General features: G+C 46.4%; 1 protein-coding gene across 4 annotated transcripts in view; it reads left to right on the plus strand.

Moving 5' to 3' along the window:
* Wwox (WW domain containing oxidoreductase) overlaps positions 1–27024 on the plus strand; it is a 563473-nt gene that overhangs the window by 42048 nt on the left and 494401 nt on the right. For 3 of the 4 annotated variants that reach the window (XM_046435188.2, XM_046435189.2, XM_046435187.2), the window contains exon 5: positions 11230–11336. In XM_046435188.2, the coding sequence (XP_046291144.2) occupies positions 11230–11336 (107 nt within the window). Of the gene's footprint in view, positions 1–752; positions 899–11229; positions 11337–27024 lie in introns of those variants that run through there. The other variant, XM_058575969.1, reaches the window with a different exon arrangement.

Genomic DNA, 27024 nt, shown 5'->3' on the forward strand with positions numbered 1-27024 from the left:
CAGACCCCATGGATATAGACCTCAATCCTACAAGGCTGCCCCTACTTCAGATGCCATTCCAAGTCGCAGGTTGTCACCTGTTGAGAGCCTAAGCCTAAGCTGCCCCAGCAAACTGATTGGCTGCTCTGCGGTGACATTCATTGGGCTGTTTCTCTGCCCTTTGAGACCACGGAGCTGCTCATTGGCGGACTCTTTTAGCTCCGCCCACGCGACCCAGCCAATGGGCCTCAAGAGTGGGAAGGGTTCCGGTTGAGGTGCTCGCGGGAAGTGCCTGAGGTGGCAGTTCTGGGGGAATTTCTGGAGAGCTCGTGTGGTGCTGCGTGGGTGCTAAAAAGAAAGTTCCTGCTTGACAAGTGGCTGGTGAAGTGTGCCCAGCCAGACTGCGGCAGTCACCTCCACTTCTGATCAATGAGCTACAAATTGGGGTTCCCACAGCCTTCTCCTCGGGCTGGGAGTTTGGTCTAGTGACTGACAAAACTCAGGAGAACCTTTACTGACCTGTGTGAGTTTCTTAGGAAGTATGTTACAGAGGACACAGGGCGCCAGGTGTGGTGGTGCGAGGCGAGGGAAGGGGACGCAAACACCCTCCCAGCACTCTGTGTTGGCAAACTTGGAAGCTCCCTGAACACCACAGTCATTGTGTTATGGTGACATCATTATGTAGGTGTGATTGGCCATCATTGGCCCCTCCTCCCCAGAGGTGTGGCCAGGGGTGAGGTGAGGAGTTGGAGTTCCAACCCTCTAGCCACGTAGATGGGCTCCTCTAGTAACCTGCGCCTGTCCTCTGAGAGTCACCTCATTAACGTATTAACATGGGTATCATTGAGATGTCCCTCTGGTCCCAGTCACTCGGGAAGTTTCCAGGGAGCTCTGTGTCAGACAGCTGGACAAAGACCAAGTACGTCTATTTTAGTCTATCACAGTGTCACAAAACCCTAGTGACGTGGTGGGCTTGGTGGTGTGGGGGCCATATGGTGTGATGCACTGCCCTGAACTCCGGCCACAGTGCCTGGAAGGGCCCTTCTTTGTTTTGCCCTCTAATTTTTGTTAACCCCTTAACCTCTGGGGTCATTGCGTTCTCTTAACGTGAAATGTTGACAGTGACACTCGCACGGTTTCTTTGAAGAACACCTTGGAACAAGTGCACTTTGTAGAGCACTTAGTGCATCGTAACCCCAAGTCCTTTCCTCACTGGTGTTTCCCAGTCTACCCTATAAGTCGGGTTGCTCAGAAAACACATTGTTAGGAGTAATACCTGGTTCTTCCCTTTCTCTTCCTACTTGCCTGGATGCTGTATATAAAAATTCATGGAGGTCCACAAATGGCCAACTCGGTGTCATTCAGGTAGTTATTTTTGGTTGCTTGCTCAGACAGCTGTGCACGTCTGTACGCATGAACTGGCACATTCATTGTAACGCCCACAGGAAGTCGTCCTTGCCCTTGACCAACGGCTCTTCCTGAAGTCATCAACACCAAGGACAGCTTTGCTCCCCCACTTGGTGTTGTGCGGGCAGGTTACTCTATGCTTGGACTTTTTATTTTCTCAGTAATATAGCATAGAAGCCAGGGTGGTGGCATGCACCTGTCATCCCAGTTACTTGAAGTCTGAGGCAGGAGGATCACAAGTTTGAGGCCAGCCTGAGCAACTTAGTTGAGACCCTGTCTGAAAAAATAAAAAGGGCTGGGGCTGCGGTTCAGGGGTGGAGTGCTCGCCTGGAGTGTGCCAGGCCCTGGCTTAATCTCTCTGCACCCCTCCCCCCAACCCCCGCCACAAAAGCAGTCCAACAGCGTGGAGGTGTCTCTTGCGTCTCCAGATCATTCACCGCGTCCGTTTTTAAGTGTAGCACAATGTTCCATTCTCTGCTGTTTAATTGATTTCACCTCATTGATGGACACAGGTTGCTGGCAGTTTGTTGGCTCTTACAAACATTGCTGGACTTTGCTCTCACATTTGCCCTCTGTGTGGGCACCTCTATGTGCAGAATAAATTTCTAGTTATGGAATAACTGGAGTTTGAAATGACATATCTAAAAATTGACAGATATGGTGCAGTCGCCCTTAATGATGTTGGGCCTCTATATCTGTGTCTACAACCCCCACCCCCAATAATATGTGAGGTTGTCCAGTTCCCCCACACCTTTGTCAACACAGATCTGCTCTGCGAGTGGACTTCATCTGTCTTCCCTGGGCCTTTCCCTGGGCCTGTCTGGACGATGTTAATTGTAATCTTTGGGCACTTTTCTCACTGTGATTCTTAACCAGGACTGTCACTGGCAGGTCAGATGAGAACTTATTCACCCAGTGCCTGGCAGCACTGGTAGCCAGCCTGGGGTCAGTCTTGCCTCTTGAGAGATCTCATACCGTCACTTGGAATTTATTATACAGCCTTACAAAATATTATAACCTTGGTCTTGTACTGCCCAGAGCTCAGGGTTGCAACCCAGTGTGATTTTTAATAAGATATTCCACGTGAACCAACCCTTTTCCCACTTCTGTTTTCTCATCTCTCAAATTGACATTTTTGTTTCCATAAATAAATTTGAGATGTCGTCACGTTCCGAAAGGTATTTAGGAAGCCCTGTTTGGTACTTGTTGCTCACTGTATACAATGCATATATTGAAGAGCAGGGCTGGTTATGACTTATTTTCCTCTGGAGAGACCTGTGTGTTTTGTAATTTCTTAAGAGTTGGCAGCTATGGATTGTGTTTAGTGAGAGTGACGGCCAACTCTTTTAAACTTGGAACTATGTAATTGAAATGGTGTAGAAGGTAAATGTGATCATTCAGGAAATTAAAGTAACTCCAGAAACGGTGAGATGGATTATCTGGTCACTGCAGATGTGGTGGTGCTGACCTCGTAACTAGGATGCCCATGTGTCCTAGAACTGCATCCGAAGGGCCCCTGGAGAGTTGGATTTCAAGATCACGGTCAATGTCAAGTCGCTGTAATTTCATTTACATTAATCAGATCAGTTTGGAAAGTATGGCCCTTCTGCATTTAGGAGGCTGTCGGATGTAGGAGAAACTTGCATCCTAGCCTGTGGGGTTTGAGTTTGGGTTTTTTCTTTTGGAGTGTTGGGGGTTGAATCCAGGCACTGGCCACGGGTAAGCACATGGCCACTGAGCTACATCCCCAGCCCGGGCTAGTGGTTTATTAACACAGAAACTGTTAACTCTCCCCAAATCTAACACAAACTGAAAGACAGGCTCCTCTGCTTGTTCCATATATGATGGATTTCCAGGGAGGGCAAGGATATGGGCTCAGAGGCTCATTCACTTGTTGCGTGGCTCCCGAAGATTGCTTTAGTGCTATGTTCTTGGGTCGGGGGATGTTGGGGTGTTGGTCACCATCTCTGTGGGCTTTTAATGGCATACAGTTACAAGTAGCATTTGTCTCCAGTGTTCCACAATTATAAATTAATAATAACGACCCACTAGAAATTATGGGTGTTGTAAGCCCCAGATCCTTTGGGCATCTTAATAAAAATGATAATTAAAACCATAATTTACAGTAAAGGGGACACTGCCCAAGTACATCTACAATATGAAGAAAATTAAAAAACTTGAACCAGAAGGAAACTTCCTGGCACCGGGGAAAGAAACTGCCTGGTTCTTGGTCCCCACTGCCCCAGGGGGGCATCAGTGGGGTTGGGACTGGGTTTCTACCCTAGTGTCTTTTGTGCCTGAGGAATCTGTGGGTGACTCTGTCCCCACCTGTCCCAGCTTCCAGTGTGCCTTACTGGGAGTGGCCACCTGTGCTTTCCAACTTGGCTGCCACGTTCAGGTGCAGTCCTCCCTGGGTGCTCCCCGTCTGGGTAGATGAGCGCACAAGCTCACCAGGGGGCACCTGGGAGTCCCCTGGGAGCCCCCTTGATGCTCCTTCGAGCCTGGGATGAGTGGTCACCAGGTGCTGTAGGTTTTGGTTTCCTCAGTGTTTTTCTAATTTAGCCCCTCAGTTGCTCAGCAAGGAGGGTAGCTGGTCCCCCATGACTCAGCCAGCCCCTTATCTGCATGACCAATGGAGGCTCTGTGAATGGATGAAGTGGTGATAATGATTCACAGGGATCCTCTCCAGGCGCCAGCCCTGCGTTTTCGGCCAGCTCGTGAGGTCTCGCCGCCACCGTGTCCTCTGGGCTTTATTTTTGCGGGGACGCTCGACAGCCCTCTTTCTCTTTTTCCACGCACCCTGCGTTTCTGCTTCTGTTTCATCAGCCTCTCCTCTGTCCCCGGGTAGTTGTTGGCCCAGACTTTCTGCTGCCACCAAGCGACACTGGGAATGTAGTGGACCTTGCACCCCAGACCCCAATTCCTGCAGATCCCTGAATTGTTCTTGTGCTTCCCCGTCTGCAGTAAGCCCAGTGCCACAGCAGCTTTCCCTGGTCATACTAGACGACTGGTCTTCTCACTCTTACAGAGAAGGACTGGACATGGCATCGATAAAAACCTCAAACAGGTTGGGTTTGGGGATTCTGATGTGAACGTGTGAACTCAGGCTGTTTTGTGGTGAGGCTTGAATGGTCATCTCTAGCAGGGACCTTCCCCCATAGCATGCATGTCTGCATCAGGTGCCTTCAGTGGCCTGGAAGGCAAAGCCAGCTGTGTGGTGGCACTTACCACAGCTACCAGAGAGTCCCAAGCCCACCTCTGGCTGGCAGTGGCCCTGTGGCTCACCTGACTGTCACCCTGTGTGCCCCCAGTAAAGCTTCTTCAAAGACTTTGGACCTATGGCTTTGGATTATGCTCTCTACAACTTTCTAATGTTGGCAACTAATTCAATTAGGAAGGAGGAGAGGAAAGAAGAAAGAATGAGAGGGAAAGAGAAAAAGGAGAGAAGAGGGACGGAGGGAGGAGGGACAGAAATGGTGGGACCACAGAACAACTCCAGGGACTCGATACATCCCATAACCACCAGCTAATAACCTCTGTGCCCGAGGATGAAACTAGTGTACGATAAGCAGGTACCCATTTTGGGGTACACTTTCCATTTTATGGTACTTGGATGCTTGGCTTGCATCTGAAGCCTAAAACCCCAGAAAGCGAGATGGGAAACCTCTGTGGCCGCTTAGCTTCTCTGATTGGATCAGATGGAGCAAGTGCTGGAAAACTGAGGCTACCTATTGTTTTAAGGGTTTCCTTTATTTTCTCCATATTATGAGCTTTCAATATTCTTCTGAACACACTCTTGCCATCTCCGTGCCGTTAAGCTGGTTCAATTTAAACATTGTCATAAAGTTAATTTTTTATAAGATGAATCAGGTTATTAAATTTAGTAAACCATTGCCTTCATTATTTTGCACAAACTTTGGCACTGTGCAGAATTGGCTTAGCACTACTACATTTAGCTAATTAAACTGGCCATCAGCTGCAGTATTACAAGAGTGAGGGCTGCTGTTCTCATGGGCTTTATCCAGGACTTAGCAGTAGGTAGCATTATTAAACTTATTTTTTTTTTATAAAACTCCACACTCTAGAGATATGGTTTACTATAAAAATGTTATTGTCCTTCCCAAGAAACCATCGTCTTCTGAAATATCCATTCTTTGTTTTTGCTCCAAAGGCAATTGTAAAGGAAAGAAAATGGGATTGTCTGTTGTAGCACTGACAAGTGGCCTAGCCATCTGTGATACTCTGCCTAGATGAAGGGGGATGTAAGACCAGAGAATAACCTTGCAAGGCTCAAAGATGATGGCTTGGCCACAGCACAGCTAGGGATTATCTCAGGTAAGGGTGCAGGATTGCACCTGCAGCCTGTTGCTGCCACCAGGTTGAGTGCTGGTTTTGGGAATAGAAAGTCCTTTGCCCTAGATTCTTTTGTCAAGTGAGACAGCATGACTCACAAGTGTGATTGGGAAAATAAAATTCGATGGACAAAGGATCTTTGTCCTACAGATTTCTAGGTAGTGTAATTCAAAACTTCACTATGCAGTGTCTCTGTGGGATTTTAAAGCTTATTTGTTGTTTTAAAGGAAGTTACGGGGTCATTAGGGTTGCTATTTGAAACAACCCTGTGGATTGTTTTATAATAATAATAATTGTTTTAGAATAACCCAGAATTGTGGCATATTAGCAGTGTGCAGGAAGCCTTCATTCTTGGGTGTTGTGAGTGAATCCCACTAGGTGCTAGTCCCAGGGATAGAGATGAGAGGCTTCTGCCCAAGTTCTTTTTCTGCAAACCTGGGGAGTTGCCGCCTTCTCCTGGCTATCTTAGCAGACAGTGATACTCCGGTTTTCCATACTAAGCAGCATTATCTTAGAGACCATCATGTGTGGTCCCTCGCCCTGGGCTTGGCTGAACTGATCGCTTTGCCACGGTGGACTCTTCTCTGGGATTGTCTCTTGTAGCACTGACAAGTGGCCTAGCCATTTGTGATACCACAGCTTCCACAATGTGGCATCTTCCAGTTCAGAGCAGGGGCTCCGAGTTCAGGCTCTGGAATTAGACATTTCTTCCCCATTCTCCTCCTCATGCCTCCCAATATTCTTTTTGAGACAATTTTGAAATGCAGGTTCAATTTTATAGAATTGTTTGGTTTTTCTAGTGGCAGTTTTTCAGTAGTGTTTTTCTAGGAATTTGTATTTTTTACTTACCTTGTGATTTTATTGGCATAAAGTTGTTTGCCAGGTCTTTTAAAGATCTTTTTTAGCATTTGTAGGATCTCTACTTTTTTTTTTAATTTAAAACATAATTTTTTTAAAACTTAAAATCTTGATACATACATATCTGTGCATGTTAATATATACAAATTAACATATGCAACTTGATGAGTCTGGAGTAGCTGTATATCCACTTTCGTGTGTGTGTGTATGTGTGAGGGTGGGTGGGGGGTACGGGGGTTTGAATCCAGGGCCTTGTGCACGCTGGGCAAGTGCTCTATCACTGAGCCCTATCCCCAGACCTTTGAGTAGCTATATATCCATCACCTCCAAAAATTTACTCTTGCAGGAACTATTTACAAAAAGGCAAACTTGTATCCTTTGGCTACTACTTTCTCAGCCTCACTTCCCCAGGCCCTTGGAAGGTCCTATTCTACTCTAGATCCTGTGAGTTTGACTCTTTCAGTTTCCCCATAGAAATGGTATTATGGAGAATTTTAGATATCCCTTATATATGTAGTATTTTGGAATGGTAACCCTTTATCAGATAGAGTTCGCAAACATTTTCTTCCATTCTGCAGTTTTCCTCCTCTTTATTTTATATAATGTGTGTGAAGAACTTTTCACATAAGATCTATCCTCTTTGCAATTTTGCAGTACAGTATTGCTTACTGCAGGTGCTATGCCATATGGTAGGTCTCTAGGACTTTTTCATCTTGCATACCTGAAATCTGAACCGTTTGTTGCGGTTTGGATGAGTGGTGTCTCCCTAAAGCTCCTGTGTCAGGGATGTCCAGAGGTGAAATGATTAGATCATGAGACATCTGTCTATCATTCCATCCTAGTTTTAGTGGACTAGCTGGTTGGCAACTGCAGGCAGGTAGAGTGTGGCTGGAGGAGGTGGGTCACTGAGGATTTGCCCTTGGGAATTAGATCTTGTCCCCTGGATCTCCCTTCTCCCTTTGCTTGCTGACCTCCATTACCTGAGATGCTTTCTTCTGCTGTGATGTTGGGCGTCACCTGAGGCCGAGAGCAATGGAGTCAGCCAACCATGGACTGAGCCGAAGAAACTCTGAGCCACAATAAACCTTTCCCCCTCTAAGTTCTTCCTGTTTGGTGTTTTAGTCACAGTGATGAAAAGCTGACCAACATATGCTTTGACTCCTACTTTCTTGTTCTCTTCTGCCTACCCCCAGCCCTTGGAAATCACCACTCTTGCCTCTGGGTTGGACTGTTCCATATGTTCATAGAAGTGGTGTCATGCAGTTTTGTCCTTCTGTGCCTCTTATTTCACTTGACATAGCCACCTCCATGTTACCATCCACGTTGCCACAAGTGGCAGGATTTCCTTCTTAGGCAGGGGAATATTCCGTGGTATGTGTGTAGCACATCACATCTTTTTCCTTCCATCCATCCGTGGACATCAGATTACTTCCATGTCCTTACTACTGTGGCTGATTCTGCAATGAACGTGGGCACAGATATCCCATCAAGATCAGATTTATTCCCTCAGATACATACACAGAAGGGGATCGCTGGCCCGCATGGCAGCGCTAGTGTCAATTTTGCAAGGAACCTCACACTCTTTCCCATGGTGGTTGCATCAGTTTACATTTCCACCACAGAATATAAATTTCAAAGGTTCCCTTTGCTCTACATCCTCACCAACACTTGTTTTCATTTGTGGTCTTAATTTTTTAAATATTTATTTATTGCAGTGCCGGGGGTTCAGTCCAGGGCCTTGTTCATGGTAGGCAAGTGCTGTGCCCTCTGAGAAGCATGCGTGGGTGTTATTGTTTGTTTTAAAATAATAACCACATGAAGTGATGTCTCTTCATGCTTCTGCTTGGTGTTTCCTTGATGGCTAGTGATGCCGAGTATGCTTTTCTATACTTGTTGGCTGTGTATGTCTTCTTTGGAGAAGGGCACCTCTCAAGTTTCTTTACATATTTTTAAAATTGGGAATTTTTTTTCCTGCTATTGCGTTTTAGTGTTTGGATATTAACTCTTTATCAGGCACATGCCTGCAGGTTGGCTTTTCATTGTGTTGGCTGTTTCCTTTCACATTCAGGGGCCTTTTCTTTGATGTAACCCCACTTGTCTCTTTTATTTTTATTTTTATAAAATGTCAGAGGAATACATTACAATTCTTATTATGCATATACAACACAATTTTACATTTCTCTGGTTGTATATAAAGTATATTGACACCAATTCGTGTCTTCGTGCATGTACTTTGGATAGTGGTGTCCATCACATTCCACCATCCTTGCTAGCCCCCTGCCCCCTCCCTCCCACCCCTCTGCCCTGCCTGTGTTTGGTGTCACCTGGTGATGTCCTTGTACTTTCCCTGATGTTGGTCATCTGTGTGCTGACTCTCTCACTCTCCTGTTTGCTCTGTCTTCGTAGTCCTTTATCAATTTTAGTATTTCTTTCCCAAAGAACTAACAGTCAATTTTTTTCTCTGTATTTTATATTTAAGTTTTTATTTTCTTCCTTCTGCTTGTTTTAGGTTTAATGTGCTACATTTTTCTTTTCTTGGTACTGGGAATCAAACTCGGGGCCTCATGCATGCTAGGCAAGCATTCCACCTCTGAACTGCACCCCAGCCCTCTTCTTGAATTCATGTAACTAAGCCACATTTCTTTTGGCTCATATTACATGATGTGTCTTTCCTTTCTTTTACCTTTGAGCTTTTTATCCTTCTGTTTAAAGCTATAAAACAGACATCCTTTTTTAAGGACCATATTTTATGTGTGTTTTATGCAGTTTGACTATATTTGTCCTTTAGTTTCGGTCTTTAATCCATTTATATTTAATGCAATTACAGATATATTTGGGTTTAAATACACAAACTTATTGTTTTCTATTTGACTTGTTTATTTTCTTCTTTCTTGACTTCTTGTTATTATTGTACTTTTCTTCTCTATTAGCTAATTAAATGGGTAGGTATTCAATCTAAATATTTGACTTGTTAAAATATAAGGTAAATTAATACTATATTACTTCCTGTATAAGACAAGGGTCTTAGGATACTTTAACCCATGAATATTATGTATTATAATGTGATACAAATGTGTTTTTTTTCTGTTTGTGGCTCAAGATACTTTTTTAATTTACTGCTGTATGTCTGTCACTAGTCTTGGGAAATTATTAGTGTATTTTCAAATATTATTCATATCTTAAGCTATTCCTCCTCTTTTAGACTCAAATTAGATGTATGTAAGGGCATAAGACAGCATATTTCAGTACTTATTTTGTTCCTTGATGTATTAATAATCTTTTAATTTTATTTTTAAGCTTCCTTTTGGGTATTTTCTTTTGTATTTGAGTATTTCTAGTACTCAAATCTTCTCTTAACTGTGCCTTCTATTTAACCAGTGCTTTGAATTCTTTATTATGCTGTTGTATTTGAATTTCATAATATCTATTTGATTATTTTTTATTGCTTTCAGTTCCCTGACAAAATCTTTTTTCCATCTTTTCATTCCTTGAATATATTAATTATGATTTTAGTCACCGTTTCTCATGATGTCACTATATAGACCTCCTGTGTATTTGTTTCTGTTTTTTTTCTCATCTTGCTTTTGTTGAAGGCTTGTGTCTTTGTCTGCCTTCTTGTTTTTGCTGGCATGGAAGAGATTTTACATGAAACTCTGCCGTGGTTGCAGTGATAATGTGTGTCTCAGGCTGATGGCATCTTCCTCTAGAGAATGCAGCATCTTCTCTTGCTTTGGCAGTTGGGGACAGATCACTTTCATCCAATCAAAACTGAAATGGCAGGAGGCTGATCTGTTCAGGCTGGCTTGTCTTTGGTTCTAATATGAGGGCAGTCACCTGCTGGGCTCCTAACTAAAGAGTGGTGCGTTTATTAGAGACCCTTTCTTGGTGGCCCTTGGGCTTGAACTTGTGGCTTTCTTTGTTAAGACTGCCAGAAGCTCAGCCCATTTCCTTAGGCTCTCCACATCAACTTTTGGGATCTGGAATAGTGCTTGAGGGGAGAAACCCAGCTCGATGCCAGCCTTTCAACTTTTCTCAGTCTTGTCAGTATTCTCTGTGTTTAAAACGGGTGGGCGCGCGCGCGCGTGTGTGTGTGTGTACGTACGTACGTACACATGCACATGCAGATGGGTACGTGAATACTGTCTAATTTTCCTAGTTGGAGGTAGGAGAGGATCTAGGAAACCTTGACTATCATTGTTGGAAGCAGAGGTGCTGGAAACCTCCGTTGTCTCAGAGACCTGGTCCTGGTCATGGTCCATGGTTCAAGGGCAGTCTGTGCCTTGAACTCTTCTATGGCTCCTCCTTCATCTTGGAAATTGCCTTGTCCCTTGGGCAAGTTTTCTTTGCCTCATCCTGTTGACATTTCGGACCAGGTGATTAGTTATTGTGGGTGCTGACTGGCATATGGTCAGCTGTTTTGTTTTTCTCTGGCCTCTATTCACTAGGTTCCTGCAGCACCACCCCCAAGTTTGCCCACAAAGATGTCTCCAGATGCTGAACCTGTCCCCTGGGGGACAGAATTGCCTCTTGCTGAGAATCACTAGGTTATGCAGATGGTGTTGGGCATAAGCACAGTGTGGCCTAGTAGGTTGCTGTCGCGTTTTCTAATGTTGACTTTTCTTTCAACTGCAGGGTTTGAAACTGCCAAGTCTTTTGCCCTCCACGGTGCCCACGTGATCCTGGCCTGCAGGAATATGGCGAGAGCCAGCGAGGCCGTGTCACGCATCTTGGAAGAGTGGGTAAGTGCCTGACTGTTTTCTTGTGTGATTGCCAGATGTGCATGCCGGGCTGAACACACGGAGGCTCTAGTGCGAAGTGTAAGGGTTATTGCTCTTGGAATAATGTCTTTATTTCTAGAGTGGTCTTCACATTGTTTACTTTATGAATGAAAGCACGAGCAAGCTGTTACTGTGCACGCATTGTTTATAGCCATTGTCAGTCTTCTGCTTTGTTGGTCAGTGGGTTGAGGATGTTTACTCACTTAACTCATTTGTTAAGGAAAATAAAATGTCGTCAATGCCCGTGGATGCGAGTAGGAGGTTGTTTATCACGTGTTTTAGGATTAGAAAGGAGTTGGCTTTCACCCAGTCCCTGGATTTTTTGCTTTTCTCCCTTTAGAGCATAGATGTCGATGTGGAGCTGTTGATGGGGGAACATTTACTGAGACCTTGAAATAATCTTGGGACTTAGGATATGGCATCAAACAAAACAAATCCCTGGCCTCGTGGGCTTACCCTCTAGGTAGGAGTAATATAACCAAGTTTGAAGTTGACCATTCTCTCAGGCTCGTGTAAGTATGGTGAAGGACAGGAAAGCAGCAAGGGATGGATGGCTGCTAACAGCCTTGTTGTGAAGTCCGGAGTGAGCCCTGCGAGTGTCAGGGAGAGGCTTTCTTAGCAGTAACAGTGTGTGCAAAGGCACAGAGGTAGCCCATGCCTGGAGAATTCATGGCTTCCTAGGGAAGCTTGTGTGTCTTTGCTGAATGCAAGGGGCCAAGCAGAGAGGGGCAGTGGTGGTGGACAGGGTCTTGCAGCAGCATCTGGGAGGAGGACCTTGGAGGGCTTGAGCTCTGGCTCTCTACAGGGATGAGTGCTAATTGATTTTTTTTTTTTTTAAAGCATGATCACTGGGCTCCTGTTTGATCATCCACTTGCCTTCCCCGTGTGTGTGTGTGTGTGTGTGTGTGTGTACCGCTATGATAGCTGCTGGGTCTAAGTGCAAGCAAACATTTCAACCTACTAAGGAAGAAAGATGACCCTGACCAAAGAATGACAAGTGTGTGTGTGCACGTCAAATAGTGGTGAGTGGCACTGTGGGGTGGCCAGTTCCAGGAGTTGGGAGAAGTCGAGTGCTGGGCAGGAGAAGAGTGAGTGGGCTGAGATTCAGGAGAGGACCGGGAAGGTTGGCCGGGTAGGGGAAGGACCGTGCAGAGGCCCTGGGTGGAGCAGCCGGAGACGGCCCAGTGGGGCGAGGAGCAGAGTGAAGGCTGCTGGGCGATCCTTGCCAAGGCTGGCTTCGCTTTCTGAACGCTGTCAAAGGTGTCTTGCCAGCTGGAGAATTAGGCTGTGGTTCGCTTAAGAAGATGTCTGGTGTTCTGGACAGAGAAGTCATGAAAGTGAAGAAAAGGCAGATTTGTTCTGTGTTTTTGGTGTATTTCCCATGAAATGTCTCAAATGCACTTGTTTATAATGAATTCTTGATTTGAGCTCACTGGATTTGTTATTTTGGGACCAATTCATTATGATTATTGTAGAGTGTTTCTGTTAAAAGGATTTTTAGAGATGTTTATAGAAGAGAGCGAGTGGCAGTGTGCTTGTGTGATCTGAATCTTCCCGCAGAAGGTGAAGGTTAAAAAAAAAAAAAGGAAAAGTTTTTCCTGGTCCTTCTCTTGGAATGGGAAGCATCATTAGCCATTTTGTATATATTTTTCCAGAAAGAGATCGTGTATTCTGTGTGTGCTCCTTCATTGTGCAGGTAATGCTTTCTTATCAGTGCCCATGAGTCGGCTTCATTATTTCCCGCTGCCGCTTGCCGCTCTGCCGTGTGCTCATGCTCCATGGTGTTGAGCCCATCTCCCTTTCTGTGGTTGTGCATGCAGCAGTGAGGCTTTACCCTTCCAGGGGATGCTGTTTTACAGTCTAGTCTGTCTTGTCTGCATCCTCTTTTCCTGCACTTTCATCTGAAAATAGGTCTTCAAGATGCTGAGCCCACCCGCTGGGCAGAATCTGACCAATGGATTCCCGAGTCCCTTGACGAATGCAGTTAGCAGTTTCCAGTTGTTGCTCCAACTTCAGTTCCTGCTGTCAGTGCAGGATACTGCCTGTTGTCCAGCACTGGGTAGTGTCGAACTTGTCAAACTTTCCCCCACTGAATGTTACATTTTAAACCAGTGGTCGTAGAGATACTGTAGCAATGTGTTGTTTAGTGATATTCATGTTGAAACTGGTCTTGGGAGGTGATGCTAAAACAGTTGTTTTTGAATCACTGAATTTATCCTCTTCTTAGAACACAATATTTATGAGAACAGATTGATCTGCATTTATCACATCATCATTATTGTTCGATGCACAGAGGTAGAAATTCCCGCATCCACCCTCACCAAGTGCAAGACCTTGGCCAAGGCGCTTTCTCTCGGGTGCCTCAGTTTCCTCACCTTAATAAAGGAGGTTGAGTGGGATGACCTCAGAGAGCCACCGTTATATCTCTTTATGCATTTTAGGCCAAAACTGGGTTTCTTGGAGGCAGTTTCAGATGATAGAATTTATTGTGGTGTGCTTTCACTCTGCTGTGTAGTGCCCTGAAAGACTAGCAGCCCAAGGAAGATAATTATTCCAAATACTCCTTGTCGGGGACATGAGGAAGGAAATGGGAACAACACCCCACTAATGCATGCTGTTTCAACACTAGAGTCGCCTTTACAGGTTTCAGGCCTGAGATGCTCAGTCCCGTCCTCCCCTTGTTCTCTGCCTACACTATTGTGCGCGCTCCTCCCTGCCCTGTACTGTGCCGGCACAGACTCAGGTTTTTCACCCAAAGCCATCGTTCTGGTCCATTGCTGCATTGCACCGCAGGACAGAGTGGGTGTGTGCACCGGATGCTGTGCACGGTCCCATGCCAGCCCCACTCCCACCCTGGAGATTCCTTGTCTGGTTTCCTGCAGGCTCTACCTTGTAGTTCTTCTCTGGCCCACTGTTAAAGCCTCCTCCTGTGTTTCTCAAGGTCAATTTGCTCCACTCCAGCTTCTCAAGCCTTGAGCCAGCTTCCGTGTGTCCTGCTTCATTTGGGATGGATCATATCGGTGTCAGGCGGGGAAGGTAGTGAAACATCGGTGCCTCACAGGAGATTCTCAGAACGAGCCAGAGTGTCTTGTTGTAGTAAAACTCAGAAGTTCCTGGTTGTTGGGCTCTACCCTGACTCACGTACCAAGGCTCCCCGGCCATCTTCAGCTCCAGTCCTGGAGAGAGCTCATTTCTCCATCCTCAGCTGTTCCTCCCTGGCTGGGCTTGCTCGTTCAGCTTCCCCTGTACATTCCAGGATCACCATGTTCTACAAGGCTCCTGCCAGCAGAATGCTTTGTTCACACCCTGATGGGGCAGCTCACAACCCCACTGAATTCCCGTCCTGGGCTGTGCCCTGGGCCAGGCCCTTGAGTTGCTTATTTGGGAGGGATGCACATGCCTGTCATCTCCTTTTATAGTGTTGGAGAGAGGTGACTCACCAGAGCGCGTAGCTTGTGCACTCAGGGCTCTTTATCTAGCTTTATGCAGACTGCAAGTCTGTCTGCTCTACCCCATGGCCTGGCTTTTCTACCCTGTTACTGTTCAGATTCTGCTTTCAAAGTCGGTCAGTGCTATTTGAGTGATTCAAATCAGGACTGGTCATCTCTCTTAGCAGAAGCAACTCTGAGGCACTCTGATACCCTTTCAGAGCTCTCAAGCCTCTGTTTTTGGAGATTGAGCTACTTTGTAAAGTGGAGCTTGTGTGAAAACACTTTCCATGTAGAAATGAGAACCTATATGATAGGCATGGAGGCAAGGCGCTTGAGTTGGGACCAGGCTTGGCAATATGTAGTGAGACCCGGTCTCAAAAATAAAAGGGCTGGGGACACCCCTGGGTTCCATTCTTGGTATAAAAAAAACAAAAACAAAAACAAAAGTCCTGTTCAATGTTTAATTATTAGTGCTAATAATTGCTTTTTTCATAGGCATGTGCCTTTCTGTTAGATGTGTTGGATGCTCCAAGGTTAGAAGTACGAGAGGACGTGAAAAGGCAGTAGGATCCCGTGGGCAGCAGGAGAAAACCACCCTCCTAAGAGGCCAACCCATTCCGTGTAGAGGAAAAAAAAGGGGAAGCCTGTCAGCCCCCACTCACGTTTACACGAAGTTCCTGTGGGTGTGGGCTCACGCCTGTGTTGCAGCTCAGGGACTGACAGATATGCCCCCCACCATCTGCTACCCGGACTGCAGGCTGGTGTCTGTACCTTTAAGATGAGTGCTTCCTCTTTTTTAGGGCTCACCAGGAGCCGTTGTGACTGAGCAGGAAGCTCATCTTTTCCTGCTTCCCTGGGGTGGGTGCAGGATTCCCTGGCAGGTGTGTTTGAGTCCTGCGGTGCCATGGCTTCTGCTGTCCCTTGGTATCTATTGGAACCTTGGTATCTATTGGAATGGGGTTTTGTTGCCCTGTCATGGACGTATGGCATGTCCCACTCATTGTCCTGAGATCTGAGGACATCTAAGGGGTGTTGCACGTGAAGAATAATAGCTGATTAGGCATCAGAGTTTACTTGATAATCAAAAGCAAGCTCTCAAAAGGCCAAAGTGGGATCCTATTAGTTTCCCATTTTGCTTTCTAAATTCTAGATCCTTGAGGTGGGTGGGGGGGGGAACTTGTGATGTAAAACTTATGGTCCTGTAGAGGAGAAGGTTGGGAGGAGCTGGAGCAGATGGGCCTGAGGTTCCCACTGACTTTCTAGTCATTTTCAGGAAGAAAAGGGGGTGGGGCTGTGGCTGGGCAGATCCAGACCGGGGGAGGGTGGTTAGAAGTGGCCAGCCGGCCTCACCTGTGGCCGTTGGTACCCTGCCAAGGGTGGAACAGGACGTGCGAGAGAGCTCACAGTGGGGCCTGACCTCCAGTGAGGTGTGGGCGCCCTGAGTCTTGCATCCACTGGGCCTGGGACAGCCCTCGGGGTGAGTCAGTTTGGTGGGAGAAGTGGGCTGACGTGGCAAGAGGGGCCAATGCCTCTCTTGGTGTTACTGTTTGGCCCACCCGACACCCCAGCGTGTGTCATGATCCCAGTCCCCTATCACGGGGTAGGATTGTCCCGGGGACATTTAGTCTGAGGCTGGGTCTCTGTGAGAGACTGGAAGCCTAGGCTTTTTCCTGTCTTGTCTGTCAGTTTGGCCTGGACTTCCAGTCTTCTGGAGGCTGGCCGGGAGGACATGCCGTGAGCCAGGTGCATGCATCAGGGATCTGGCTCAGCGACGCTCGTTTTACCCACTTAATGAAGAGTCCCGGGAGGTCCCAAACATCAGATCCTCAAGGCGTCTCATGGCATCTTCTTGGAGCACTAGCCTCAGTCCACAGGCTGGGTCTCACACTGTCCTAGAGCTTGTAGGACCCTGAGCTCACTAGGACTTCCCTCACCCTCGCCCTTCATCCCAGCGCTACCGGGGCAACCAAAGATGTGTCTAGACATTGCCGTGTTTCCTGGGGGTGCAAACCACGACTGGGTGATGACCATTATTATAAAATATGTTAAATTGGAAAGATTAGAAGCACACACACCCTCTGACCTTGGGCAAGTTTCTTGCCTAAACTTTGCTTTCTCCATGTATAAATTACAAATGATCATGTCTCTGTCAAGAGAGATAGGTGGTTCTATTGAACACACTGACTGTATGTGTATAAAGCATTAACACATTGTGTGGAAAGATTAAGTGCACAATTAAATGTTAGCTGCTGCTATTAATAACAATAATGATAATAAATTCTCATTCATACGTGAAGTGCAGGGTGACGCTTGCTTTCCCCACCCTCACCCAGTGGCTGAGAGGCGCTGCGGGGAGGATGTTCATCAGCAGGATTCGAGTGCAGGGGCAATGAATTTTTCTTCTGTCTTCATATGTCTGGACTCCTACGTTTTAATAGATGTGTATTTAGTTTGTTGATTTCCAGTGTACCTCATATTAGCACTCAACTGTCATGTGAAAAGCCATCTTAATTATTTATGTGATTGCTTTTTCTTTTGTATTTACAAAGAACTACACTTTGCATATATTTAGGAAAGATGATTAAGGGATTAGTCATCAGGAACAGCAAGCCAGGGTCTATATCAAAGTGGTTATTGAGAAAGCAGGGAGGCGAGGGGTAAAAATAAAAGATTTATTAGTCAGAGGCAATAGAATGTGCATGTTTCAGGAGACTGCGCATGCTCAGTTGGTCCCAGCCACATGGTTTGATGCTGCAGGATGGTAATCATCTCAGTCTTCAGTTGCGTTGGTGCTCAGCCTGTTTATCTCCTTGGTGTGAAGAGGAAAGCTCCCGTGGTGTCATGTCATGGAGGCCTCATTAATAAGCACTGGAAAGAGTGACTGGATCGAAACCCTTAGTACCACGCGCTATATTAGGTTCATGGGTTCAACAGTTTGCTGTGTTTTTAATAGGTTCTGACACCCTTCATTTTCATGTCATGTTAGGGAGGGATGAGGATGCTGAGCAATGAATTGCTCACAGCTTTAAGAACTTCTCCAGAAATGCAGCCACTTTTAGGCTCCCTCAAATGCACCCAGTCACTTCGTGAGCCGATGTCGCTTTGCTGCGTACAGGAACTCCCCCATCTCCTTTGGTACTGAACGTGCATTCCTGTAGCTTGACTTTCCTAAGAGTGGCCCTCAGGTGGGATGTGTGTAGGTCCCGGGGCGAGGCCTGCTGCGTGTGGAGGCCAGCATGCCAGCCTGGCGCCTGTCTGAGCTGGCATCTTGGCTGGGACAAGCTGCCACCATTCAGTGCATTGCCGGTTACAGACCTGGTCCCCATAGTTCCAAATGATCCTCAGCTGAACCAAAACATAAGACTGTTAATATTATTAACACTCATAGATTATGGGGGAAGTTCATCCTAAATCAGCCTCTAGATTGGTTCCCCATTTCTTTGCTTTAGAAATTGTTTTTCTGCAGAGTATTGGATTTTCAATAAATAAAGTATGAAATAAACAAGTCTGTGAACCAGCGAGAACTGCATAAACCACTTGCTCGAATCAATAGGCACACACTCACAGTAAAGGCAAACTCCTAAAACTCTTCCCTGGGACGCTTGTGTTTCCAACTATCATTTATTGTTACCTGCAGGTGGGATGGGTCCCCCTATTTCCTTGTCCAAGGCCCTTAGTCACTCTACTCAGCACTTAGACCCTGCTGAGACCACAAAAGCTCACCCTGGTGGGAGGGAAGTGGTGGGTCCAGGATGGGTAGCCATACCTCTGGATCCCAAGGTTCTCCAACAATCCAAAATTCCTGGTGTGTGTGGTGCAGAAGGTTGGCCTGGGTTTGTCAAGTATTTAGCCCCGTGTTGTATTCATAGACATTCACATGTATGTGTATGAATGTTTCCTAACATTGACTATGTGTGAGTGCTGTGGTCCCTGGCAAAGAGCATCCTCTGTACCCTTTGTGATCCCGGGGTTGAGCGACCTGGTCAAAGAACCCCTGCCCTGCGCCTTCACGCTTCTCTTCGCCCTGCAGTGGGTTTATTGTTCTACTTAAGTTGCCTATTTGACCTTTCTTGTCACAGGCCCAGGAAAGATTCTTTATCAGATAATAAATTATTTATCCTGCTCATAGACATAATTGGTTGCTAAAATATTCTGAGTTTTCTCTGTCTTCAGAATACCTAAAAATTGTGCTTGGTTCTTCCCTCCAAGTTTCCCATTTCATTTCTGCTCCTAAGAACTTTCCATTGGCTTATTCTTACCTACTATTCATTATTCTTTGCTCACCACCTCTTCCCCCCCCCCCCCTTGACCACTGCTTATGGTTTTAAAGTGAGTCTTTTCGAACTTTATCTCCATTGTAACCTTTCTGTAACAAGTGCTGTGATTAACCACAGGGCTTTAAAGGGTGGAAGTCAGGCACAGGTGGCTAGCTGCAGACCCTCTCTCCCAGTCATGTGCAACCAAAGCAGATGTACCCTCCCATTAATATGGGGTCCCCTGAGTTCTTATTAAGCAATTTTGACATAGTTTGAAGAGATGGATTTCATCTTTGCATGGTTTTGAGCCAGGCTGAAGGGCCTGCTTCTGGCTGCTCAGCTTTTAGGTTCTGTTATTTAAGAGGAAAAAAAAATAAGCTTGAGACTGTTTTTCATATTTATTATGGGGCATTCAGAGGCTTCAGATGTAGTGTGTGTGAGATTAAGCAGAGGAGACCAGTCCTGTGCTGTTAAAACCTTCCACACAAGGACAAATAGAGATGCAACTGGAGACCAGGCAGCCTCTCTTATATGGTGACAGGGCAGGTTTATTTTAGACAAATAAATAAATATTTAAATATTTCAAACACAACTGACTTTTAATCTATGCAGAGGCAGCTCAGAGGAGGAGGGGTACTGTTTGGTCTGGAGTCCTACTGACCCGCGATGGAACTGGTACCCACACTGGCTCCCTGGCATCCCTGGGCAGAGCTGGTCAGTCTTTCAACCTGGGCTTATTTGCCTGCAGGAGGGCTCTCATCATAATGGCTCTCTGTGGTTGTAAGGACGGAGTGAGTGGCACACAGAATCTGCTGCTCAGGATCTGGCACCCGGTGGGGGTTCAGTGAATGCTGCAGGAGAGGCTGTCTTGTCCAGCACAGTTCCCGAAAATGGATGCACTTGTGGATCCTGTTGGGGAAACAGTCCTCTTCCTCCTGGTTCAGATTGCCCTGGCAGCAGTGCCTGGGCTGGTGGTGTGAGGAGCATTTATTCCTCAGGGTTCTGGAGGCCGGAAGTCAGGGATGCCTGGGTGCTCGGTGAGGTCCTTCTTCCTGGTGAACACACAGGCATCTGCTTACTGTGGTGGAGAGTAGAGAAAGGAGGGCAGGGACAGAGAGGGAGAAGGGAGCGAGTGAGGGGATGGTTCCCTTTCTCCTCCTGTAAGGACATTAATTCTTTCCCTTCTCTGTTCTCCCAGCCTAAGTACCTCTCAAAGACCCCTCTCAGATGGGGAAGGGGATGACAGCATAAGGGTTTGGGAGGGACCCGAGCATCCATGTAGCATCTTCCCCTGGCCCCCATGTCTTTTTGATATGCCAAGTAAGTTCATTCCATCCCAGGAGCCCCAAGGCCTACCTCCTGTGAGCTTGCATCATTTTTGCTAATTGGCCAGAGCATAAGTAGCCAAGGCTCTCTTCATTTCTTAATCGAAGTCAAACTTTGATTGACTTTGAGGGAAGGAGCAGGAGCGCCTTCCATTCCAGCAGGCAGAGAGGGCACTGTCATGTGCACTGTGTCCCTGTCCTGGTAGTGACTCGGGTTAGTGCTGAAGAAAAGTGGAGCTGGCCAAGCCCACCCCATGTTCGTAGCGGATTCCTTGGAACAAGTCTCTGTCCCACAGTCAATTGGGGGATGCAGATGGTTTTGAAGACCTTATAAAAGGAAGGCTCAGAAGTGGCTTTAGTGGTTGTACAGGGTAGCCGCAAATTCTTGGGTGATCCTCTTGCAGAGGTGGAGCTTGATTCTCCTCCACCAGAGTGTGGGCTGAACCTAGTGACCCTTTCTTAGGGAGGTTGGGAGTCTCTACTTACTAACAGCATGCAGGCCCCATTTCCCTCTCCGATCAGGGGTATCTAGGTTTGCTGTGAGCTCCTTTTCTGATGAATTAGCCCCTCGCTCCCTGGCAGTCCATCCTATCTTGCCCATCTCTTCATTACCAGTCTCCCTTGTAATGAGGACAGAACCTTCCTCCAGGAGCCCTCTGCCCACCAGCCCTGGCTCTGCCCTTAGTTCCACTGGCTGCCGCCTTATCAAACCCAACTAATAATTGCATCGCTCAAACTCCCTAAATAATAAACCCAAAGTTATTGAGGATACGGGGTTACTGAAAGTTGGCAGTGCGATTGGCCCCTCTCATTTCTTTGCAACCCTTGTCCTCTTTCATTATTGGAGCTTGGGACGTGCGTGGCAAGGCTAGGCATCTGGGGAGCACTTTGTCAGCCCTCCTGTCCCGCAGCAGGCAGCAGATGCGGGGGCTGGAGTTAATGAATCAGCACAAGCCAAGAGCACAGTCCTCTTTGAAGTGACTGAGGAACTCTGCCCTGTTTGCCGACAATCTTGAGATTCGAATTGTTGGGACTACAATGCAGTCTGTAAACTGGGTAGCTGGGAGAAACTTCATGCATCTTTGTAATGGCTTTGTTGTTGTTTATTGAGAGGGACTAATTAACTTTGATTATTGCACTAATATTATGGCACTTTGACAGCCCTTCAGATTTATGACTCTGGGAAAATAAACAAATGAAATGCAGGTGCTGGAGCAGAAAGAATAAGTTATTACTGAACTTTAATTACTTAGAATGTGTAGCCAGGAGAGAATTAGTTGATGAATTACAGGATGCTTAAAGCCTGCATCAAATTGTAAGCAAGAAGACAGAAATAGAAGGGGGTAGGGGCTCGCAGGGTGCTCATTTTAAGGCAGGAAAGGCTAGGGCACATCTGTTATCGGCTCGATAGTCTTTCATTATTAATCCCTATGGTTTCCAAGGTTGTAGAATCTCAGACCGTGTTCCTCAGAGCACGAGTCCTGAGCCACAGTGTCCACATCAACTGAGAACTTGTTGGAAAGGCAGATTCTTAGGATCTATCCCCAAACTACAGGTCAGGGTCTGTGGAGATGGGGCCCCAGCGATCTGTGTTCTGCCATCCCTCCAGGAGATTGGGATACGTGCAGAAGTTGAGAAGTACCACTCGCCAACTCTTGCTCTCTTTGCTTTTTCTAAGAAGGCAGGTTCAAATTTTTTGTTTTGGCTTGCTAAAGTCAAGTGTTCTCATAACCCAGTTACCAACTAAGACTGGTACCAATCAGCTCCACCCCAAGATTTTTCAGAAAAATTGTCCAAATATCTCTTATGTTACTAGGTGCAGTAGGTGATCACAGACCGTGTAGAAGGACTTTTTAATGAGGTGATACTGCCATAGAATCCAGGCCAGCACTAGGGGAGTTTGTGAGAGGGCACATAGTAGCTTGAGATAGTTCAGGAAAGAGTTTCTTCATGTGCCTCATAGCAGGACCCTTGAAGAATGAAGTGTGGTAGACTGCAGTCAGCCTGGTAGTAAGGGCACCTTTGCACCAGAAGGCAGGGTATGAACAGTGAACATGTGTCAATTTTTTTTTTTTTAATGAATGTAGAATTGCCTCAAAATGGAGATGTGGTGCCTGATGCTTCATGTTGAATTTGGGTGGTTTAGTTCTCCTTCTTTTATGATAATAAATATGACCATGGCATGATTCTTGTGTTCTAGTCACTGTGCTGAGCACTTTAAGTGCATTAATTCATCTTTGTGATAGACCTGTTTGGTTGCTCATATGAATTCTATTCTCATGTGAAGTCAGGAGGCACAGGGATGTCCAGGACCTTGTGCCTGCTGACATGGTATATCAGTAACAGAAATGCTGTGTGAGGACCCATCCTCGCCCATCTCATTCCTCTTGGAGCATACCCAGGGGATAGCATGTATGTTCATTCCATATGCATTGAAGGAATGAGAGGTAAACGGGGCTGGCAGCTGAGCCATGAAAGCTGTGACCCAGCTAGCAGTATCCTGCCCTGCAGGAAGGGGCAGTTTATCTGGTTAGTTTTGGAAAGCAGACTAGCACAAGGTGCAAATAACCAGATGTCTACATTTTGGGTATTGAGCTTTGTGAATTGATTTTCATATTGATGCTACAAGTGTCACCGATCTTTCAACCACCTTCCATCTTGTTCAAGAAAGGGTGGTTATTTAAAGTACATTGTATTAAAAGCATTTTATTATAGTTCTTTGAGAATTATTAACCCTATTTGGGAAGTCTCAGTTAACTGCTTTCCTTGTCACTGTGGATAAGTGACAATTGGCTGTAAGTAGACTCCTAAATCTACTTGATTCTGAAGGACAGAAAAGTGGACATCTTTATGGAAAGATCAGCTCCTCAGGCAGAACCGGCAATAGAGGGGATGCATGAAAGGGCCAGTGGATGGATCCAGGAGACTCACTGCCATCACCTTCCTCTCCTCCACCAGGTCAGGGATGTCTGTAACCAGAAGTCTGTAACTGCTTTAAAAGGCCTGAGATGATGGGGGTTTTGAAGGTCAATGTGAAGACCTTCTTGTTTCCTGTTAGGTCAGAAGAACCAGCTTGGGTTGGCTTTGCTTCCAATGTCCCTCTTCCGTTTTGATTAATAAGTAATTGTCCTGAAGTCTGTTAAGATAAATGTATACCAAAAGAGATTAATGGGAGAGACGGAGACAGGCGTACAGAGTAAGAGCCAGGCAGGCAGTTAGACATGGAGGAGGGCTCAGACGGAGGAGGGACAGAGAGGTAGAGGCCGGTAGGCAAAGACAGGTAGATACAGGTGGAGAGAAGCTCTCCAGCAGCTCCTGTGGAGTCTTGCGGTGCCAGCCTTTGCATGGGGTAGTGGTTGATCACTTTTCAGTGTTCTCTGATCATTTCTTGCTTAGAAAGGAGGAAATTAGAATTGTTGAGCTATGATTTGTTTTAATCAGAAAGAAATTGTGTAACATAAATCTCTCTGTGAGTGCTGGAAAAGCCCTAAAGCAGCCGGGGGGTGGGGGGGAAACAACCATCAATACTTTGCAAAGGAGGAACGATTGTTCCAATTCGTGGCTTAATTGACTTTAAGCCTTAATGAAACTCAGGCCAGAGCAGGCGGCCCACTCTGTGGCCGGGATCAGCAGTGAAATCTGCGCTGGGAGAGGAGTTTAGGGGGGTTATTTGGTTCTTTGCTATTGATGCAATTTTCTAATTGACTCGAGCTACCTAATACCAGATAATAATTTTCTCTTCCTATGAAGAGAGCAAATTTTTTTTCTGACTAACAAAGTAATTTATTTTAAATTACAGCTTTTTCTATTGGAAGCATTCATTTATGTTAGATTATCATTCCCCAAAGTGAAATTTCACTGATGCCGAATAATTAAATATAGATTTTTTTAAAAAAAGGTAGGACGTATATTTTAAATTTGAAAGTGGACAAACTGGGGGCATATTAAGACTGTATTTAAGAAGAATAAGCAGCCCACCCAGATTCAGTGTGGTAGCTGTTAGAAGGGACTCATCTAGTTACCAGTGTGTCTCTGTCTAGCACCAGGCTCCCTTTGGGGAAGGGCTGCAAAGACCTGCCAGCTTCCTCGACCTAAAGGAACCAAGGTATAAAATATTACGTGGGTTTAAGTGACAGACCGAGGATCTGGTGGCCTGAGTTTGCAGCCTGTTTCTGCCACTTATAAGAGCCAGGTGACCTTTGCTTCTTGTTGACTCAGTTTCCTCCTCCTTGTACCACTGGATGGTAATAGGGCGTGAAGATGGACACAGTCTTGTTCATGAAGTACTAAGGATGGTACCTGAGTACTTACTTAGCACACACCCAGTACCAGGATAATGTTCTATCCAAGTATGAGCAAAGAAAACGAGGTGCTTCGGGCACCTGAGTGGTCCAGCTCCCATCTGTCTGTCCAGGCTCATGTCTGACTCATCTCTCACTCTGTTCATCTCTTCCTGTCTCTCTTGTTCTCTTCTCTTGGAAGGACCTCGTCCAAGCTTGTCCACCTAGCACAGGCCTTTGCCTCCTGCAAGTCTCTGCCCACGGTGCCTTCACTACCCAGCTCTCCTGGCTTCCTGTCTTATGCTTTCCTTCCCCGGTTTCATTCAGCAGAAGTTGTCACCCCCTCTATCTGAGTCATGAACTGCCCCCAAGAACTTCTGACATGGCAGAGACTCAGGAAGCCAAGGTTCTGTCTCCGAGGATCTTACAGTCTGTGCTTTTGGTGTTTAAATATGCATCGAACACAGCGCTGATCACGTCACGCGTCTGCTGGTTGTCCAGTGGCATCCTTATTCAGTCAACAAACGTTGATTTGACAGTTTTCAGAAACCTAGTCCATGAGCTAACGTTGATTGACACTTTATGCCAGGTGTCCCACTGGACTCTGAGCACATATAGATACATACAACACTGTCCTTGCCCTCAGGAGTCTACTGTCCATGGTGACAACATGTACATTATTCATAATGATTTCAGCAGCACTCCTAGCCATCTGAGTGTGTTGGGAGGCCTGGCTTCAGTCGAGCTCCTTGATACTTGGGCAGAGCAAGCACCTGGTTTATGCTTCCTATCACTTGTGGTGGCACAGAACCAGTGGGTTCGACACGTGGAAAGTTTTCTTTGATGTTGGTAGTTAGTATTAAGAGCGTGGATTTTGGAATTGGGCCGCTGTAGCCTGGAATCTGGCTCTGCCCTTCTGTAGCAAGGCTTCTCCATGCATCTCTGTGTGTGTGTGTAGGTGGGGCCTGCTGCATCCCCTCATCACAGGATGCTCCTCAGGACTCAGTGCCCTGACAGTGGCTGGCTCATGGCACACGCTCTGCACTGGCGCCAAGTGCTGCTCACCGAGCTGGACATGTCTGCCTGTCCCTCTCTGTGCCATGCACACCGTGGGCTTTGACCCATGAGGTTGTCCTTCCTTCACCTCTTCCTGGCAGCAGTTGTCTGCCTTCCGGGTCTGGCTTCAGTGCCACACGCAGCCGCCTCAAAGCTTTCTTGCTGCAGTATTGGATTTTGTAGGCTGGTGACAGTTTTCAGAAATCTCTAGTCCATGAGCCAATTTGGGGAAAATTGAATCATTCTCTCTGCCTTTGGGCTCGCGTCCTAGAAGCCCGCCCCAGCACCTGGGTCACACATCAGGGCTCAGTCGCAGCTCCAAAATAAAACATCCCCCCCGTTGCTCTCTGTGTGTGAGGCCGGATCGCGGCTGACACAGCCTCGTGCTGGTGGCAATGCCTCCTCCCTCCACGCCAGGTGGTCCCACAGGCCCATCTACCTCCCACGCCCAGCGCCTCTCCATAAGAGGATTCAGGAAAACAAAAGGAGCCCTCAGGATCCCAAGCCCAGGGACACTTCCAGCTTGAGGTCAGTAGGTGTGTTGAAGTCCCTCAGAGACGTGGTCTCACATTCAGGCATGTGGAGGTGGCTGGACAGGCAGGGGTCACCCCGTGATAAAAGAGGCTCTCTTTGCAGGTCCTCCTTGTGTCAGAGAAACTGGCCTCATCTGCATGGTCCCATTTTCCCTAGTAAGGGCCCCTCTGTAGAAATAACTGTGAATTTAGTGACTGACAATCCTAAGGGTTTTATGATTTGTGGAGGATTTGCTTGTGAAAGAAGATGGATAAATTAAAAATATTAAACTGTGTGCCTGGCACCCACATGGATGAATCGTTGAGATCTATTTTCCCCCTTATACTATAAACATATGGCATGAATTTTCTGCTCTCATTACAGATGCTGAGAGAAGGCAAAGACAAATATTTATATTACATTCATGTTTTACAGTAAAAACACTGTTCGGTTTGTTTATACAGTTCCACTGTTACAGTTTTTATGGTTGGTAATGAAACCACCGTAAAACCAAGCTTGGGTTATATAGCAGATGCGATAAGCCCTCAAATTCAGGGAGATATCCTGGATGGAATAGTCGATGTCACATGTGCAGATTCAACAATTGAATTATGTGTTAGGACAGGCTAAGTTATGCCATAATAACAAACAGCCTCGAAATCTCCAGGGCTTACGGCCGCCAAGGTTTATTTCTTGCTCACGCTGTGTTTCTATCCTGAGTTGCTTGGAGGTCTCCATTGGGTAGAGGTCTGGTCAGCCTCCAGGCTGGCCCAGCTGGAGCTGTGGTG

Source organism: Marmota monax, unplaced genomic scaffold (assembly GCF_021218885.2).
Source record: "Marmota monax isolate L192 unplaced genomic scaffold, Marmota_monax_Labrador192_F-V1.1 WCK01_AAM20220418_F8-fsc00024, whole genome shotgun sequence".
Lineage (NCBI taxonomy): Eukaryota > Metazoa > Chordata > Mammalia > Rodentia > Sciuridae > Marmota > Marmota monax.